This window comes from Phacochoerus africanus, chromosome 4, assembly GCF_016906955.1.
Source record: "Phacochoerus africanus isolate WHEZ1 chromosome 4, ROS_Pafr_v1, whole genome shotgun sequence".
In the NCBI taxonomy this organism is placed as follows: domain Eukaryota; kingdom Metazoa; phylum Chordata; class Mammalia; order Artiodactyla; family Suidae; genus Phacochoerus; species Phacochoerus africanus.
The window spans coordinates 142,330,158-142,343,540 of record NC_062547.1 but is presented as its reverse complement, the minus strand read 5'-3'; the positions used below and the strand labels follow the sequence as shown (position 1 = coordinate 142,343,540).

The following is a 13,383-nucleotide window of genomic DNA, read 5'->3' as shown; positions in this document are numbered from 1 at the left end:
CTACCCTCTACCCTGTATTGTGTAACCAACTGAGGCAAAGCAGTTAAATGTAAAAATAAAACTTTATTCTGTCCCATCAAAAAAGCCACAGCTGCTAAAGCAAAAGAAAAAAAAGAAAAAAAGCAATCCCAGACACTCAGATTAAGTAGGCCACAATGAGTTCCTTCTGGTCCTCCTGCCTGCACAGTCCTGGGTGAAAGAGGAGGAGCTGGGATTCAGAGGTCTTGGCTTAGGCTTACGTCGGGGAGCAGAAGGCATGACATGTCATTGTGGTTCCAGACCCCCAAAAAGGGTTCTGTGCAGGCTGGGAAGATGGGGGGTGGGAGAGGAGTGGAGAACGTGACTATGAGAGGCCAGGTCACCCACGAAGAGCTGTCTGCTGGAGAGCACGCACACGATCCTGGAGCTGGGCCACCTCTTCATGCCTCTGGAGGGCCTGCAGCCCTGACCGCTGCAAGAAGGCCTGGGCGGCCTGAAAGCAGGAAAGAAAAAGATTCAACACTGGGTCCCTGAGCCCTAACACTCAATTCCCACAGTCTTATGGGTCAGCCCACCTCTTCCTGGAAGAGAATGCATTTCCAGCGAGAGCTTAGGTGTTCTGATCTGGAGCCCACAAGCCCAGAGAAGTGACTGAGGTTAAGATTGAAAGGAAAGGGACCATGGGGAGACCAGAGGCTTTAGAACAGGGGGGTTGGAGACCAAGGCCAGAAACCCACCCCCGGCTGGTAGAGGAACAGCAGCTGCAGCAGCTCCAAGCTCTGGCCTACTACTACAGTGTCAGAGAAGGCCAACGTGTCCAGCAAGGAGGGGAGCAGGGGCCCTGGCCAGAGACGCTGACAGTAAGCAGGACCTTTCTCTGCAACGTTGCACAGAACCGTGAGCACCTGCAGACAAATACATGGACACAGTCCCCACGAACAATGAAAGCCCAAGAGTAGGTTCTACGGAGTGCTGACCACATGCCCAGGTACTGTGCCAAGCACTCTTCCATGCATCGTCTGTAATCCCCTCAGCTGTCCTGAGGATTACAATTCCCAGTGGCAAATGAGGAAACCGAAGCTTAAGGTGCTTCGCTGATCTGCCCAAGGTTAGTACTAGTAAACCACAGTTTAGGCATTCACCCCCAGACTATCTATAAGTCTGTAAGTGATGTCTGGCCCTGAAGCCATCCATACCACACACTGCCCACCCGCTCTCAACTAAGGGCACTTCTGAAGGCTCGTGTCTGCTCCCGCTGTTTATACCTTGGCCGCCAGTCCTTGGACCCAAGGGATCTCAATACCTACCAATCCGCTCACCACGTTAGACACTGACAACAACTGCAAGAGGGGCTCGGTCAGATCCAGGGAGAGCAAGGAGGTGCAGAAACTAGGGCTGTTGGCTGGAAGGGAAAACGTCCGGGTGAAGTTCCTCCAATGAGGGCGTGAAACTGACCCACTCCCAGTCCTACCCGTCTCAGCCCAGGCCGTGAGGAAGCCTCCCCAGGATCCGAAGGCCCAGGCCTAGGCAGATCACAGTGCTTACCCGTGAGGTTGTTAAGGAGCCAGAGGCCCTCAGGAAGCAGGCTGGGCTGTTTCTGGAGGAAAAAGTCCAGGAGGATAAATAAGGCTGCCACGACACGCTCATCTCGCAGCTGCGGGTGCACTCCCACAGCCTCCACTGCAGCCTCTGTTAGCAAGTTGCTTAGACACCGAAGCACAGGGCATGCCAGCTGCAAAGACAAGCTGAGGTTCAGGCTTAAGGAAGAAGGGGGGGGACCTCCACACTGGAGCAAGAGCTGAGTAAGAAGGTCACCCCACTGTTGACCTGTTCTTCACCTACCAGCTCTAGTCCTGCATCCTCAGTTCTCTGGATGGCTCCAGCCAGGTCCAACAGCAGCAGCCCCAGAGTGGACAGAGCCCCATGGGTGATGAGCAGGGCATTGTTGACCTGGCTGGGCAATACGAAGCAAGGAGTCAGTCAATCCTACCCTTATGTTGGCAAATGGCCTAGGTCTGTGAGGTTCCTGGGCTCCAAGAAGAGAGGCCCGCAGAAGGAAGAAAACTCACAATTCCAAAAACCAAAGTTCAAAAACCCAAGTGGCATGGAAGGAAGCCCCAAAGGGGACCTATGGCACTTTCCCAATTGGCCTGTTACCTGCAGATGATGTAGTGAAGGCACCAGGCAAACTCCACAGCGACCCCAAGGCTTAGCTTTGGGCCAGGTTGCAACAGTTGCAGCATGTGCTGGGGGAGAGTGGAGCCCAGGACAGAGCTGTCAGTAGAAGCAGAGCTGTGAATGGCAACTACAGAAGGCAAGACGCAAAAGATGCCAGTCACTCTTCCCAAGCCCTAATAGCAGGTGGGAAACCCCAAAGACCCTCCCAGCCAGGCACACGGAGGTGAAAGGTGCGACACCTTTGGAAACAAGACCCCATCAGGCATCCAGGGGCTACACTGCCAAGTAGGCCACACCTGACTGCACATCTGGGGACGACTCAGTTTTACTCACGGGATGATCTTCTCTGGAGCTTCCTTAGCCTGCAGAAGCTGGGACAAGGCGTATCCGAGGGCTTCTAGCACAGTCAGGTGGGGAGACTAGAAGCAGATAGAGTCGGGATCTGACTCTGGAACCCAGGCCGTAAGATTTTCTTAGCACAAGGCAGAGGCTGGCGCTGCCTAGCCACGGCAGGTGGGGCACGTGGAGAGGTGTGAGGGGATGGTACCCAGGGAGGAAGAAAGGAGGTGGACACGCACCTGGATGCAGGCAGCCAAGGCTGGAACAATGCCCTGTGGCAGGAGCTGCCTTCTTACAGCCTCACTCTCCACGATCAGGTTACCCAGTGTATACAGACAAAGCTCCTGAGAGCAGGACAACAAAAGCGCTGTTTCGGGCTGGGCTGGGGAAGACAAAGCACCCCCGTCCTCGAGGGTCTGGGCACAGGGGAGTGTGAGATGAGGGGTGTGTGTAAGTCTGTGGGCATCAGGGGGAAGAGGTTTTCCTCTTTCCCCCGCCTGCCGGCTCCAACTGGGCCCCAAAGCACAAGTTTTAAATCTAAACCAAGAACGAGGTAGGAAGGGACAGGGCTTACTATAAAGTCTGCGCTGTGACCGGAGAGGTAGGTGAGAAGGTAGGAAGTGGCTGGCAGGCAGGCCTCGGCCACCGCAGACTGCTCAGAGTGAGAGAGCTCATGAAGGCACCGAGCCGCCCCGAGCTGCAGCAGGGCCTGGTTGCTGGTCAGGAGCCCCACCAGGGTCCGAATGCTGCCCTCCAGCCTACATGAGGGAGCATGAGAGCACTGCTCAGCCTGCGGGCCATCCCTCAGAGCCCCAGCCACTCACTCACACCAGCCACACCGACCTGATGAAGGTCTGTTGTGTCTCAGGATGCTGCAAGCCTCGACGAAGGCTGACCAGAGCCTGCTCTCTCTCCTTTTCCTCTGGCCCCCGCTGAGCTAACCGCAGGAACTGCTGGATCTGGAGCCCAAGACAGGTGGAAGGGAGATGGCAACGTTTAGGTGCTGAAAACAAGGCAGATGGAGTTCCACCCTGGCTCAGCGGAAACGACTCTGACTAGTAGCCATGAGGACACAGGTTCCATCCCCAGCCTCGCTCAGTGGGTTAAGTATCTGATGCTGCCGCGAGCTGTGGTGCAGGTCTCAGATGGGGCTCAGATCTGGCATTGCTGTGGCTGTGGTGTAGGCTGGCAGCTGTAGCTCGGATTTGACCCCTAGCCTGAGAACTTCCATTTGGCACGGGTGCATCCCTAAAAAGACAAAAAACAAAACAAAAACGGCTGCTCTGCCCACTTCACCTGTGAGCCACCCAACATGAGCTTATATTAGTCATTCACACTTATGTGGCTAACAAGTGCCAACAATGCAGCAGAGTGAACAGAGAGGGAATCAAAACTGGGTTAAATACCAGCCCTGTCACTTAATCTGTAGGGGACTAAACCCGTTTCCCATCTAAATAACGGGAGTAACATCTACTCTGACTTCTCACTGGGTGGTTTCAAGGATAACATTTAAACACACAAAGCCTGGCATTACCTACCCCTCCAGTCATTCTCCCCATGCAACCAACACTGTGACACACCTAGCAAAACATGACTTTGTCTTTTAATGCTTCCAAGCTTTGGCACAATCCACTCCTTCTGTCTGGGATATGCTCCCCAGGTACTCCGCTTCTTTTGATTTCTGCTCTTACTGCCTCTGGGACATGAGCTCTTTCTGGCTTCCTTAGGCAGGCCTAGGGGTTTCCATTGTACCTCTTGTTTCTTTCCTAACATGTGTACGCATCTATCTGCTTCAAAGGGTTAGGAACACTTGAAAGAAAGGGGCTCTCTTTTCATCTTTGTGTACCTCCGAACCCAGCATGGATGGCTTGGCATAAAGTAAGCACACACTGAATAAATGCTACGACCTAGGTATAAGTGCTTTGTAAACTATACATGTGGAGTTCCCACTGCGGCTCAGCAGTTAGCGAACGCCACTAGCATCCATGAGGACTCAGGTTCAATCCCTGGCCTCAATCAGTGGGTTGGGGATCTGGCGTTGATGTGAGCTTTGGTGTAGGTCACAGATGCGGCTTGGATCCCGCAGTGCTGTGGCTCTGGGCGTAGGCCAGCAGTAACAGCTCTGACTAGACCCCTACCCTGGGATCCTCCATATATGCCATGGGTACGGCACTAGAAAGACCAAATAAATAGGTAACTAAACTATATATGTAAACATGATATAAACACAGGGGGATGCCCAATGCTTGCTGAATGAATAAATGAGATGAAACAGACTATTTCATTCACTTATGCCAAAAATATTGAGCATCTAGTATGTGAGAGATACTTTACAGGCATATACGTTTTCAGTAATGACAAATAACATAAGGCCTAGGTTCCTGTGGATTTAAAGTCTAGTTGGAAAAATGGTAACAAGCATTTAGTACGATTAAAGTACTCAGGCCCACTTTACATGCAGAAATGCAAAGCCCTTGAGACAGGAAAGAGTCTGGTATTGTTCCAGGAACTGAAGAGGGGACAATTTGGCTGAGAGGAATAAGCTGATGAGGATGGACGTAGCAGAGCTGAGACCATGCTGAACTGTATACACCAAAGGAAGTATGTCGGTCTCTGTGTTTCTTGTTTTTGGGTTTTTTTTGCTTTTTAGGGCTGCACCCACAGCATATGGAGGTTCCCAGGCTAGGAGTTGAACTGCAGCTACAGCTGCCAGCCACAGCCATGCCAGATCCAAGCAGCATCTGCAACCCACACCACAGCTCAAGGCAATGCTGGATCCTTAACCCACTGAGTGAGGCCAGGGATCGAACCTGAAACCTCGTGGTTCCTACTTGGATTTGTTCACCACTGCACCACAATGGGAACTCCTGGTCTCTTGTGTTTTTAAAAGACACATCTGAGTGATATATAGAAAATGAATTTGACAAGAGTTCCCTGGTGGCCTAATGGTTAAGGATCCAGTGTCATTACTGCTGTGATTCGGGTCACTGTTGTGGTAAGGGTTTAATTCCTGGTCCAGGAACTTCCACATGCCACGGGAGCCGCCATAAAAAAAAAAAAAAAAAAAGAGGGAGTTCCAGTCATGGCTCAGGGGTAACAAACCCAACTAGTATCCATGAGAACACGGGTTCGAGCCTTAGCCTCATTCAGTGGGTTAAGGATGTAACATTGCCACCAGTTGTGGTATAGGTCACAGATGCAGCTCGGGTCCAGAGCTGCTGTGGCTGTGGGATAAGCCAGCAGCTACAGCTCCAATTAGACCCCTAGCATGGGAATTTCCATATGCCACAGGTTCGGCCTAAAGGAAAAAAAAAAAAGAAAATCACCCTGATGGAGACAAAATTGGTGCAGATGAACTGTTAGGACCCTGTTGTGAGTATCCAAAGAGGATGGTGGCAGCTGTGACGGCAATGCCATGTAAAGACTCCACAGCTTGAAGTTCCCATTGTGGCCCAGCAGGTTAAGAACCAGATATAGGTAGTCTCCATGAGGATGGGGATTCCATTCCCGGTCCTGGTCTCGCTCGTGGGTTAAGGATCAAGCGTGACAAAGGCTAGGTCCCAGATACAACACAGATCTGGTGTTGCCATGGCCTCAGCATCCGCCTGCAGCTGCAGCTCTGATTCAACTCATAGCCCAGGAACTTGACATATGGCACAGGTGCAGCAGTAAAAAAAAAGGGGGGGGGGAAAGACAGGCTCCACAGCTCTTTAGGAAGTTTTAAAAAAAAGAGGGTAGGATTTTTTGTTTTTTTTTTTCTTTTTGGTTTTTTAGGGCCACACCCGGGGCATATGTGGAGGTTCCCAAGCTAGGGATCAAACTGGCGCTGAGCTGCCTGCCTAAGCCACGGCCCCGGCAATAAGGGATCCAAGGTCTACACCACAACTCACGGCAACGCTGGATCCTTAAGCCACTGAGCGAGGCCGGCATCGAACCCGTGTCCTCATGGATACCAGTCTCGTTCGTTCAGGCTGAGCCACGACGGGAACTCGCAAGAGTGTATAGCTTTGGGGATGAGGGAGAGTTGTAGAGGAGGATCCCTGCTTTCCGGCTTGGCCATTGGATGGACGGAGGTGTGAAGGGACTGCGTTCAGGTTTGGAGGCTGAGGCCGAGAACACGAGAAGGAATTTGCGGGCCAGCAGGTGTGGATCTCATCAAGCACCCCGCCTTCTCACCTCGGCTTCCCCGAGGATGACGGCCACACAGGCCTCTTCGGCTTCCTCCGAGGTTTCGTCTCTCAGCAGCCTCTTGCTGACCAGCTGCTGCTCCCTCCGCGCCTTCCGTAGTGCTGGGGGCAAAGGAGCCGGCCGAACATGGGAGAGTCACCCACCCAGAGCCGTCTCCACCCCAGGGAGCCTCCTCACCCCCGCCTCAGCTGCCATACCCGCGACCTCCCGGGCTCCTTCGCCCATCGCACCTGCCTCTTGCTCCCGCCGGCGGCGCCGGAGCTCCTCCACCCCACAGCGCAACGGCCTGAGGCTGCCCTGCCGTTGGCTCCACATGGTGGAGCTGGAAGAAACCTGTACCTGCCGCAGGGAAGGCGGCCTCAGCGCCCAAAAGGCGGTGCGGACTGCGCAGTCGCGGCGCAGGGCGGAAGGGGAGGTGCCAGTCAGCGGGGCGCCGAGCGAGGTGGAGGCGGGGCGCCGAGCGAGGTGGAGGCGGGGCGCCGAGCGAGGTGGAGGCGGGGCGCCGAGCGAGGTGGAGGCGGGGCGCCGAGCGAGGTGGAGGCGGGGCGCCGAGCGAGGTGGAGGCGGGGCGCCGAGCGAGGTGGAGGCGGGGCGCCGAGCGAGGTGGAGGCGGGGCGCCGAGCGAGGTGGAGGCGGGGCGCCGAGCGAGGTGGAGGCGGGGCGCCGAGCGAGGTGGAGGCGGGGCGCCGAGCGAGGTGGAGGGGCGAAAGGAGGGTGGGAAGGACCGAGAGAGAGAGAGAGAGAAGACGCAAAGAGAGAACTGGGGCCAGGCCAGGGCGGGGGGAGGCTGGAGACGGCTGGGGAGGGGTGGGCCCTGGGCGGAGAACCCAGCGAATTCTGAGTAGCCTTGGTCTCAGGTTTCTGCCTCAGACCCAGGAAAGCTGGACGCCGACCGCCTCTGGCCACAAGGACGCCTAACGCATTGGCTTTTTGTTTTTTGGGGGTTTTTGTTTTTGTTTTTGTCTTTTCCAGAGCCGGACCCGCGGCATGTGGAGATTCCCAGGGTAGGGGTCTAATCGGAGCTGTAGCCGCCTGCCTACACCACAGCCACAGCAATGCGGGATACGAGCCGCCTCTACTACCTATACCACAACTGACGGCAACGCTGGATCCTTAACCCACTGAGTGAGGCCAGGAATGGAACCCACGTCCTCGGGTTCGTTAACCGCTGAGTCAGGACAGGAACGTCGCCGTACACATTCTAAAGGGAATATTCAAGACTACCTCTAGGAGTTCCCCTGGTGGCTCAGCGGAAACGAATCTGACTCCATGAAGACGCTATGGGTACCTCCCTAAAAAGACGAAAGACGAAAGAAAGAAAGAAAGAAAGAAAGAAAGAAAGAAAGAAAGAAAGAAAGAGAGAAAGAGAGAAAGAGAGAAAGAGAGAAAGAGAGAAAGAGAGAAAGAGAGAAAGAGAGAAAGAGAGAAAGAGAGAAAGAGAGAAAGAAAGAGAAAGAAAGAAAGAAAGAAAGAAAGAAAGAAAGAGAAAGAAAGAAAACCTAAGCAAAGTAACAGTTACCTCACCCTTTTCCTGTTCACAATCACCTTCCCCTGTGCCGCTAACCAAATTATACCCTTTACCCATAAGTATCTCAAGACCCGCGCTTTCTGGAAGGCGAATCTGAGACTTGTTCTCCTTGCTCCTCACTTGGATGCCTCATGAATCAACTTTCTCTGCTGCAAATCTCAGCATCTCGTGTTTGGCTTACTGCCTGTTGGGCAAACAAACCTGGTTCAGTAACACTTCCCCACCCTCTGGGACACTTGGTGGTGTTTTTTTTTTTTTCCCTGTGAGAATACAGGTGAGGTACTGGGAGTTCTGGTTGGCTCAGTGGGTTAAGGATCCAGTATTGTCACTGCTGTGGCTAGGGTTGCTGCTGTGGGGCCTCGGGTAGAGCCAAAAACAAACAAAAAGATGAGTTACTAATTAATCCTCACTCAACACAGGTCTAGCTTTTCTTTGCTAGAACATAGGAATTGTTTCTCGGTAGGAGAAAGCTAGGTGCATGTGGGAAAATTATATTAGAAATATCTCATTTCTCAGTTTCAGGATGAGGATGTGGAAAATAAGAGATCGAGGACCTTGGCCAGTATGTCTCAGTTTTACACCTCCACTTTATTTATTAGTTTGTTTATTTATTTCTTTATTTTGCTTTTCAGGGCCGCATCTGAGGCATATGGAGGTTCCCAGGCTAGGGGTCAAATCAGAGCTACAGCTGCCGGTCTGCACCACAGCCACAACAACGAAGGATCCAAGCCTTGTCTGCGACCTACACCACAGCTCACTGCAAAGCCGGATCCTTAACCCGCTCGCTGAGCAGAGCCACAGATCGAACCTGCAACCTCCTGGTTCCTAGTCGGATTCGTTTCCACTGTGCCACCACAGGAACTCCAACACCTCTACTTTTAAGAAAGCTGTTACTTTAAAAATTGTGCATCACTCTATTGTATACCTGTGACATATAACAGCATACATCAACTATACTTCAATTGAAAAAGAAAAAGAAAGCTATTCCTTTCTAAATAAACACAAAGACCTGTCAGCCAAATAAGGAGAGGGGAGAAGTGGTTCTTCAGATCAACTTTATTCTCTCAGAACCTAATGCTTTTTTTTTTTTTTTTTTGTCTTTTTGCTATTTCTTTGGGCCGCTCCCTCGGCATATGGAGGTTCCCAGGCTAGGGGTCGAATCGGAGCTGTAGCCCCCGGCCTACGCCAGAGCCACAGCAACGCGGGATCCGAGCCGCGTCTGCAACCTACACCACAGCTCAGGGCAACGCCTGATCGTTAACCCACTGAGCAAGGGCAGGGACCGAACCCGCAACCTCATGGTTCCTAGTCGGATTCGTTAACCACTGCGCCACGACGGGAACTCCTCAGAACCTAATTCTAGCCTTAGAGTCGATACATGAAGTCCGCAATCTCTTCCACAAAATCGCCAGTTAAATATCTGAGGATTTTCAGGAAGTCGGACTAGGGCGACAGGAGGTTAACAGCAACCACCACGACGAGGGAAAAGTTAAGGAAACTCCCTGGGTTTGAGTCTCGAGGATACAGGCAGGGGACCAAGAGCCCTGGCCTGAGGCACTCGGGATCTTCCTTTCCCCATCCCGGACAAGCCCGGGGGCGCATGAGTCATCAGGGCACACTGCCTGGTGCCAAGGATTCTAGAGGCCTTGCAAGATCCTTCCGGTTAGGGCCCCACTCCTGCTGCGTCAGGCAGGCAACATCCCTCATTGCAAAATTTCGCAGAAGTGTAGCGAACGTGGGTGGTTGGGAGGAAGAGAGGTGGGGGGTGGCAGAGTTCAAAGAGTAGGGAACAGAGTGACACTCCCTGGATTACACAAACCCCCAAAGTCTGCCAAAGAGTGAGGACGGATAGCGTTTGTGGAGCCTGGAAGCCAGGGAGTGCCGCGGTTAAAGGAGCCACAGCCCTTTCGAGAGCCGGCGGGAGACGCAGAGGCTTTGAGGACCTTATCGACCATGGTGAGTGTGTGGACGAGGGCTGCTCGAGGAACCTCAGGACCCGCAGGGGCGGCGCTAACCTCCCCTCTCTTTGCAGGTGCGCTTGCTCTGCCCGTTGCTGCTGCTGCTGCCACTGCTGCGTGTGTCTGCGGCCACCTCGGAGCCCTGCCAAATAGACGACGAAGACGTCCGCTGCGTCTGCAACTTCACGCAGCCGCAGCCGGACTGGTCCAGCGCCCTGCAGTGTGTGGCTGCCGTCGAGGTGGAGATCCGCGGCGGCGGCCGGAGCCTGGAAGAGTTCCTTTTAAAGAGCGCCAGCGCCGACCCGAAGCAGTTCGCGGACATGCTCAAGGCGCTGCGCTTGCGGCGACTCACGGTGGGCGCTGCGCGGGTTCCTGCTCAGATTCTGGCCCTGGTCCTGCATGCGCTCGGGTTCTCCCGCCTCAAGGAACTGACGCTCGAGGACCTGGAGGTAACCGGCCAGGTACCGCCGCCGCTTCAGGAAACGCCGGGACCTGCGCTCACCACCCTCAGACTCCGTAACGTGTCGTGGGCCACCGGAGGTGCCTGGCTCGGCGAACTGCAGCAGTGGCTCCAGCCGAGCCTCAAGGTACTGAAAGTGGCGCAAGCAAGCTCGCTTGCCTTTCCGTGCGCCCAGCTTCGCGCCTTCCCAGCTCTCACCACCCTGGACCTATCTGACAATCCCGGGCTGGGCGAGCGCGGGCTGACTGCAGCTCTCTGTCCGCGCAAGTTCCCGGCCCTCGAGGATCTGGCGCTGCGCAACGCGGGGATGGAGACACCCAGCGGCGTGTGCGCGGCGCTGGCGGAGGCGGGCGTGCAACCCCACCGCCTGGACCTCAGTCACAACTCGCTGCGCGCCTCCGCCGCGGGCGCCCGGGAGTGTGTCTGGCCTGCCGCCTTGAGCTCTCTCAATTTGTCATTCGCTGAGCTGGAGCAAGTGCCTAAAGGACTGCCGCCCAAGCTCATCGTGCTTGATCTCAGCTGCAACAAGCTGAACAGAGCGCCGCGGCCAGAGGAGCTGCCCGTCGTGGATAACCTGACACTGGAAGGGAATCCCTATATGGATCCTGAAGCCCTCCAGCACCAGGAAGACCCGATGGCCTCTGGCGTGGTCCCAGCCTGTGCGCGTTCCGCCTTGACCATGGGGGTGTCGGGAACCCTGGCGCTGCTTCAGGGAGCCCGGGGCTTCGCCTAAGGCCCAAGGAAGGGGAATTACTGGCTCAGACTGCCCTGGCTCCAGGGGAGCCTCCTCAGGACAACTCAACCAACCACCCCTCTGCCCCACCTTCATTAAAATCTTGAACAACAGTTCGTGGTGTCATTCACTCAATAGATGTTACTGGGCCTTGCTGGATGGGGATCCATTATATTTAAGCTTTCTTCATTCTAACTCCCTAAAATCCAAATATCTGCCCTACCTTGGAAGAGAACTGCAGGGGGAGTGCACAGGAGGGGCAGGGAAATGGTGGCCTGTCTAGGGAGTTTGGGGATGGGAACGGATGCAAGATGCTGTCATTAACAATCTGTCCCTGAACCAGAAATCTTGCGATTATGTTAGTATATTGCGTATAGCTTGTTCTTTGATTTGTGAATAGGGTAACATCCGAGACCCTTCACAGCTTCTTGGAGGCTTCGCAGGGCAATTAACAATATATGTATGTCCTCCAGAAGGAGTTCCCATCATGGTGCAGCGGAAACAAATCTGACTAGGAACCATGAGGCTGCAGGTTCGATTCCTGGCCTCCCTCAGTGGGTTAAAGATCCAGCGCTGCCTTGAGCTGTGGTGTGGGTTGCAGACGCGGCTCAGATCTGGCATTGCCGTAGCTGTGGCATAGGCTGGCAGCGGTAGCTCAGCTTTGACCCCTAGCCTGGGAACCTCCATGTGCTGATGGGCAGCCCTAAAAAGCAAAAAACAAAACAAAACAAAACAATATATGCCCTCTGAACCACATTATCTGAGACCCAGGACAACGGCCAAGAGGTACTATTCCTTGTAAGGGTCCCTTCTTCTTTACATCAAGGCAGCAGCCACACCCATCACAGATCTGCCTTCAGGGGACCTCAAGAGGAGTGGGGGGAGGCATGTACACATAGCCCTCCAGCCTGGCTCCCTCCAGCGCCCAGAATCACACAGCTAGGAATGGAGATTGCAAATGAACATTGATGGGAGATTTACACAGGTCATCAGGCCACAGACTCAAAGAATCATAGGGAACAGCTAAATAATCTGCCAGTCTGTGGGGCTGACTCCACACTGACTCCACTTTGTCAGCTCCACCTTAGGCCCACAGCCCTACCCCCCTCCCCTTTCTGCACAACTGAGCTTTAGTCTTCTCACAAGGAAGGCATCCAAGCCAGACAACTTACCTATCAACTTTTACTCATCTGACAGGAAAACTGGAAGAATGCCTTTTGCTGACACAGATGGTTAATGGTCAGGAGACACCCTCCACCCCCTCCACCCAGTTCCCTTAGATGCAGATGTGCTTTTTACTGAGTAGTCAAGTTCTGTTTTTAGCTTTGGTCCCTTTAAATCCTAGGTACCCCCCCCCCCCCCACCTTCCCAGAGTACTGCTGTGAATGCCTCTGGATCCTGGCCCTATGTATGTTCACGATACCCGCTTATGTCAGTAATGTGGCTGTATGTACGTACCCACAATAAACTTCAAAACCGCACTTTATGGTGTTGCCTGAATTGATTTTGGTCTCAAAGTTCTCTCTCAGTTCGGAGGATATTTATTATTCATTCTCTCTGCCTCTCAACACTTTTGCATGTGGATAGACAGTTTCCCAATTCCACTGTTTGAAAAACCATTAAATGGTCTTGGCATCTTTGTCGAAAATCATTTGTCTATATGTGTGAGGTTTTATTTCTGGGCTCTCTATTCAATTCCATCAGTCTATATCTCTGTCTTTTTTTTTTTTTTTTTTTTTTGGTAGGACCGCACCTGCAGCATATGGAAGTTCCCAGGCTAGGGGTCGAATCATGGCTGTATCCACTGACCTACATCACAACCACAGCAATGCCAGATCAGAGCCAAGTCTGTGACCTACACCACAGTTCACGGCAACACCAGACCCTTAACCCACTGAGCAAAACCAGGGATGGAAGCTGCATCCTCATGGATATTAGTCAGGCTTGTTACTGCTGAACCACAATGGGAATTTCCTTTTCCTGGTATTTTTGATTGTATGCTTGTTTGTTTTGGCTGTGG

At 53.5% G+C, this 13,383-nt stretch overlaps 2 protein-coding genes across 5 annotated transcripts; one reads left to right on the top strand and one right to left on the bottom strand.

The window, feature by feature from the left end:
- Positions 1–43: 43 nt before the first annotated feature.
- On the bottom strand, positions 44–7,091 carry TMCO6 (transmembrane and coiled-coil domains 6). Of its 4 annotated transcripts, none has more exons than XM_047778836.1 (12): positions 6,919–7,091; positions 6,673–6,785; positions 3,340–3,455; positions 3,071–3,254; positions 2,736–2,840; positions 2,491–2,576; positions 2,137–2,253; positions 1,822–1,933; positions 1,525–1,711; positions 1,287–1,381; positions 717–884; positions 44–472 (listed from the first exon to the last, which is right to left on the bottom strand). In XM_047778836.1, exons 7-12 carry the CDS (start codon positions 2,220–2,222, stop codon positions 359–361), a joined length of 762 nt encoding a protein of 253 aa, XP_047634792.1. In that variant the 5' UTR covers positions 2,223–2,253; positions 2,491–2,576; positions 2,736–2,840; positions 3,071–3,254; positions 3,340–3,455; positions 6,673–6,785; positions 6,919–7,091; the 3' UTR covers positions 44–358. The 4 variants fall into 4 exon arrangements, with proteins under 4 accessions (XP_047634792.1, XP_047634790.1, XP_047634791.1 ...); XM_047778834.1 differs by having other exon boundaries at positions 6,915–7,061; XM_047778835.1 differs by lacking the exon at positions 717–884 and having other exon boundaries at positions 6,915–7,061.
- Positions 7,092–9,639: 2,548 nt separating this feature from the next.
- CD14 (CD14 molecule) lies at positions 9,640–11,476 on the top strand. Its single transcript, XM_047778827.1, has 2 exons — positions 9,640–10,168; positions 10,245–11,476. The coding sequence occupies exons 1-2, from the start codon at positions 10,166–10,168 to the stop codon at positions 11,361–11,363; spliced, it is 1,122 nt and encodes a 373-aa protein (XP_047634783.1). The 5' UTR covers positions 9,640–10,165; the 3' UTR covers positions 11,364–11,476.
- Positions 11,477–13,383: the final 1,907 nt, after the last annotated feature.